The following is a 5,406-nucleotide window of genomic DNA, read 5'->3' on the forward strand; positions in this document are numbered from 1 at the left end:
ATTTTACCATTTAAATGATGTAGAAAATGTACTTACACACCGATTTAGTGAATTCCTAAAAATAAAAATTTATCATTTAAATGATGTATTTTACATATCGATTTAAATATAAGAAGGCTATATATAAAAGTTCCAAATTTACAAGTCTTGTACAAGTCTTTTATAAAGAAAAATTATATTTGTAATTATGTAGTATGCAAACGCTACACAATTCCTTTAAAAAAAATAAGTAAATACGTGATCCACATAAAAAAAAAAAATTAATTTTTTAAAACATTTACGCATTTACACTTATACGTTCTACAATTATATATAGTATTATTCTTTTATAAAAAAACTTATACAAAATTTGTGCATTTAAAACTTCTATCTTGCATTACTATTTGCTACAGTAAAAAAGGGTAATCAGAAAAAAAAAAAAAAAAAACGTTCGATTTTAATCCGTTTGATGAGTTCTCCAAAAAAAAAAAAAAAAAAAAAACGGCCTTAAAAACGTATCTATTACTTGGACTTTTCCAGCGTTTTGGTGATTCTTTTCCGGCTTTGCCCTCCTCGTTCTCTTCTCAGACAACTGTTCTTTCTCGGTGCGGCGGCATCAGCAGCACTGGCCGAAGACAACTGTGGTGCTTGATTTGGCCTTTCAACACTGTAGTTTTTCTCTACTTCGATTCGAATTTTGTGTTACCCCCGAGAGACTCAGAATACAGCCTAGACAAATCGAGGTAATGTGCCCTTCCTTTTCTTCTTCTCCTCTTGTTTGTCTTCGCTTTGTTGGTGGTAATCAATCAAAACTCATTTCAGATCCAAATAAAAGGAATGGGATTGGAATTGGGTTTTCACTGTCAATTCATTTGGTTATGTTTGGTGGATTGCGCTTAATAAATGCAGATGAGCCTCGTGACCGATTCTCCGGTGCACTCTTCGAGCAGCGACGACTTTGCAGCGTTCCTCGATGCATCACTTGATTCCGGTTCTTCTGAAGAAACTGAAGATTCCGATCAGCTTGAAACGCAAAGGTAGGTTTTCTGTTGGCTTTTGGGATTTTTCGGTTTGGAATACATATATATATATATATATTCAATTTTTTTTTTTTTTTTTTTGTCATTAACTGGCAGGGTAAAAAGGCGCAAAGTTGACAAGATGGAAAACATAGAGGAGCTTCAGGACCCAACTTCACTTCCACCCTCTCTAGAACAAACCGCAGGTAAATTCTCCCATTTAGTTTATTAGTTCTCTGGCCGTAGAAGTTTGTGAGAAATGCCTTTTAACATCCTTCCAGCCAAATATTGGGAAAGACAGCACCAGACCAACTTATCAGAAGGTTACTTGCTACCTTTCGTCATACCAATCTGATTTCTGGTTGCATAGCTTCATAATTATACTGTATAGATTCCTACATATTTCTTTTCTTATTCATTTTGAAGCGCTGCTTTTGTGGAGTCTATGTATAAATGTACATACTAAACCTACATTCACACACTGTTTTACGCAACCCTGCAGAGCCATCACTCTGCCATATTCTATATCATTCTCTGTGTGTGTTCCAGCTTCCATATTATTTATGAGAACTTCCTGGAAAACGACACACTGGATGTGCATTACTGAGTTTTACTTTCATCTGAGATTTATGCTATTTGGTTGAACTGAATTTATAAGGAATGTGTTATCTTTTGCAGAAGCATCCATGAAGAAGGATGTTTGTACTCATCCTGGTTCTTTTGGAGAGATGTGTATACTGTGTGGGCAAAGGTTGGATGCAGATTCTGGTGTGACATTTGGGTACATTCACAAGGTATGCATTTCTTATGTTTGGTGATTATGGGTTTTGGTTACCTTTAATGCATATTGGAAAATATTATTTCAAGTACTTGTGAAAGCTTCCAATATGTTGTGGCATTATCTACTGCCAATTGGCTGCGACCTTTCATCCACAAACTATTGATTCCCTAATACGAAAGAATTTTAAAATCAGAACTGGAGAGATGTAACCAACTTAGAATTTTTATCCATTTTTCCAAACATGCAAGAGTAAGATTTCTTGATTAATAGTGATGTTTTATAGTCTCAAATGGAATATGGTTTGAGCCTGTGCAACATCTGTATTTGTAGGGACTTAGGCTTGAGAATGATGAAATTGTCAGATTGAGAAACACAGACATGAAGAATTTATTACGCCATAAGAAGCTTTATTTGGTCCTTGATCTAGATCATACACTGCTAAATTCTACTCAACTTATACATATGTCACCACAAGAGGAATATCTAAAGAGCCAAACAGATTCATTGCAAGGTATTTCTGTAACCCTTTTTATGTGAGTGTGTTTTTGTAGTGTAAATAAGCATTTCAGAATATTACTGATATTGTTTTTTGGCTTTAACCATTTATTTCGTATTTCTGTAACCATTTCTTGTGAATTTGATAGGTTAATAGTTAGCTTTTACTTATCTCAACCTGCTGCTGCCACAGAATATGGCAGTTTTTTTTAATTGTTTTTAATAAAAATGAGTTTGGTTGTGCCAGTTAATTTTCTGACTTTCTGGGAATATTAGGGACTTTTTTGTGCTTGCTGCCTTGTGTAATTCAATAATTATGAAATGGACAGATGTCTCAAAAGGCAGTCTCTTCATGCTGAGCTTTATGCATATGATGACCAAGTTAAGGCCCTTTGTTCGTGCATTTTTAAAAGAAGCAAGTGAACTGTTTGAGATGTACATTTATACAATGGGTGACCGGGCGTATGCATTGGAAATGGCTAAACTGCTTGATCCTCAAAGAGAGTACTTCAGTTCTAGAGTTATATCACGCGATGATGGCACCCATAGACATCAAAAAGGTCTTGATGTTGTGCTGGGGCAAGAAAGTGCTGTTCTTATTCTTGATGATACAGAGAATGTAGGTACATTTGTGATCAGATAATCTTTGCATTATTAAATTGGTTGTAATTATTACATGTGCAAACCAGTCCTGAAGTTTTCCTTCTGTGTGTGACCTTCCCCTCACCCCTCTTCTCCCCACAATAGGTGACGGTAGGGAATATGCTTTCTTAAAAAAAAAAAATTGTTTCTTTTTCCATATTGTGTGATGGTTACAATGATTTTTTATAGTGAAATCCCTCAAAATAAAAAGGAGCTTTCTCCATTAGTTTTCTCCTGGTGTATGTAGAAGCCCTTTGCAAAACCATTGAGATCTGTCTGAAGCTGTTAAAGTATGCACCCACTCTCTCTGTTTAAAGATATTATTGCAACAAAGGAGCTGAATGGGAAATTTTATGAAGTGTTTCGTAGTGCCAGCTTGCCTGAGCTTCATTCTTTGATATGGTGTGCTCATTCTTGCTTCAAAGATGGATGAATTGTAAAAGATACATTGTATTTTATCTGATTCACTGGGTTTCATTTCTGTTTCTTTGAACTTGCGATTTATCTTTGTAGGTTTTTGCGGACCACAATAATCCTGTTACTATAGGCTAGTCTAGCTAGAATTAAAAGGTTGCTATGCATTATTGTAGGCATGGACAAAGCACAAGGACAATCTGATATTGATGGAAAGATATCACTTCTTTGCTTCAAGTTGTCACCAATTTGGCTTCAACTGTAAATCTCTTTCTGAGTTGAAGAATGATGAAAGTGAGACAGATGGAGCACTTGTAACTATTCTTAAAGTTCTTAAGCGTGTCCATGGGATGTTCTTTGATGTATGTCCCTTTTTGTTTCTCTTTATTGATTATTGTTGTTAAAGTTTTGTTGTGTTATGTTTTAACATGGGGGAACCTTCTGGTAGGAACTTGAGGGGAATCTTGTTGACAGAGATGTGAGGCAGGTAATCGTCTTCTTGACAACCAAAACATGACTATTTTCATTCTAAGCTTTGTTTTCAAGTGTCCTATATTGTTCTTTAGTCCTGTTCTCCACTGGCAAGCTCACGTCAATTAGTAAAATCTAGTAGTCCTTCCACGAGGATGATATCAATAGAGTCCCATATTATGGGATTATAAAAAAGTGCAGAACTAAGGATTTTTTAAATATATTAAAGCTGGATGATTTGGTTTCTTATGCGTTTGTTAGATTCTTATTTTCTACCAACATCTATCTCCCTCCCTCCCTCCCTCCCTCTCACTCCCTCCTGCTTTTGGCTGGGTTCCACTTAATCTGTCATGGGTTCTGGCCTATTGGATAGTACTTAATCTGAAGTAATGCATCCCAATCATATGGGTCCTTTTCTTGGCCATGCATCGGCTTTAAACTGTTGTAGGTGAGCTTCAATAATGTTCATTGTCGATGACTTCATCTCTTTCATAAATTGTTGAATATTTTCTCATTAATAATTTATTTTTTCCTGTATGTCATTCTCTGCAGGTGCTGAAAACGATTAGGAAGGAAGTCTTGAAGGGCTGTAAACTTGTCTTCAGTCGTGTGTTTCCCACCGGATTCCAGGCTGATAATCACCTTCTCTGGAAGATGGCAGAGGGTTTGGGAGCTACATGTTTGAAAGAGCTCGATCCATCCGTGACGCACGTGGTCTCAACAGATGCTGGAACAGAGAAATCTCGTTGGGCAGTGAAACATAAGAAGTTTTTGGTCCATCCACAGTGGATAGAAGCTGCAAATTATTTGTGGCAAAAGCAACCTGAAGAGAACTTTATTGTCAACCAAACTAAGAATCCATGACTGACCCTTTAACAATCAGCGCTAACACTTGGTACTGATGCATTAGTTTGAGGTACTTAGCTACTCTCCAGCTCTGTAGACCAGCTCGTTTAAAACTTTGGATGGGTTAATTATGCTTCGTAGATAGGTGGACTCAGTTTTGATGGTTTTAAATCGCCTAAAAGGGTCAAGAATTAATTGATTGGGATACTGAATGTTGGATACTGCTCTAATTTTCTGTATATAAATTTTCTTTATCTTATAGTGAGATGAACCTTAAATTACTAGAGAGCAGCTACCTGTCTGGAACCACATGCCCATCCTATTGCTCTCTCTCTCTCTCTCTCTCTCTCTCTCTCTCTCTCTAGTTTTTCTGGCATAATTGATTTTGAGTAATTGGAACAGCTAGAGCATCCCGAATAGCCGGCTGCATCAAGTATTCCTAAAATAGTTAAAATATTTTCATAGATGAGATAAGATGAGTTGAGATAAAAGTTAAAAGTTAAAAGTTGAATAAAATATTGTTAAAATATATATTTTTAATATTATTTTTGTTTTGAAATTTAAAAAAGTTGAATTGTTTATTTTATTTTATATAGGAATTTAAAAAAGTTATAATTATTAAATGAGTTGAGATGGGTTGTGAAAACAAACGAGACCATAATCGATGCTAAAAATCATGTGCAGCTGGCTAATATGACTTAAATATATATAAAGGGAAATGTTTTAATCAGTTACGTCAGTTTTTTTGTAAAATCTCAC

General features: G+C 35.6%; 1 protein-coding gene across 2 annotated transcripts; it reads left to right on the forward strand.

Moving 5' to 3' along the window:
• Positions 1-517: 517 nt before the first annotated feature.
• On the forward strand, positions 518-4,938 carry LOC108993186 (RNA polymerase II C-terminal domain phosphatase-like 4). 2 transcript variants are annotated; one of them, XM_018967993.2, is made up of 9 exons: positions 518-722; positions 889-1,016; positions 1,116-1,204; positions 1,677-1,792; positions 2,110-2,290; positions 2,604-2,893; positions 3,507-3,692; positions 3,779-3,817; positions 4,354-4,938. In XM_018967993.2, exons 2-9 carry the CDS (start codon positions 889-891, stop codon positions 4,663-4,665), a joined length of 1,341 nt encoding a protein of 446 aa, XP_018823538.1. In that variant the 5' UTR covers positions 518-722; the 3' UTR covers positions 4,666-4,938. The 2 variants fall into 2 exon arrangements, with proteins under 2 accessions (XP_018823538.1, XP_018823537.1); XM_018967992.2 differs by having other exon boundaries at positions 535-722; positions 802-1,016.
• Positions 4,939-5,406: the final 468 nt, after the last annotated feature.

This window comes from Juglans regia, chromosome 15 (assembly GCF_001411555.2).
Source record: "Juglans regia cultivar Chandler chromosome 15, Walnut 2.0, whole genome shotgun sequence".
Lineage (NCBI taxonomy): Eukaryota > Viridiplantae > Streptophyta > Magnoliopsida > Fagales > Juglandaceae > Juglans > Juglans regia.

What these genes read in the sequence shown, in the direction of transcription:
- LOC108993186 (XM_018967992.2), top strand. Translation starts at nt 883, where the DNA reads ATGCAGATGAGCCTCGTGACCGATTCTCCGGTGCACTCTTCGAGCAGC. An exon ending in GATCAGCTTGAAACGCAAAG is followed by an intron (nt 1,017 to 1,115) that starts GTAGGTTTTCTG and finishes ATTAACTGGCAG; the next exon opens with GGTAAAAAGGCGCAAAGTTG. An exon ending in CCAAACAGATTCATTGCAAG is followed by an intron (nt 2,291 to 2,603) that starts GTATTTCTGTAA and finishes TGAAATGGACAG; the next exon opens with ATGTCTCAAAAGGCAGTCTC.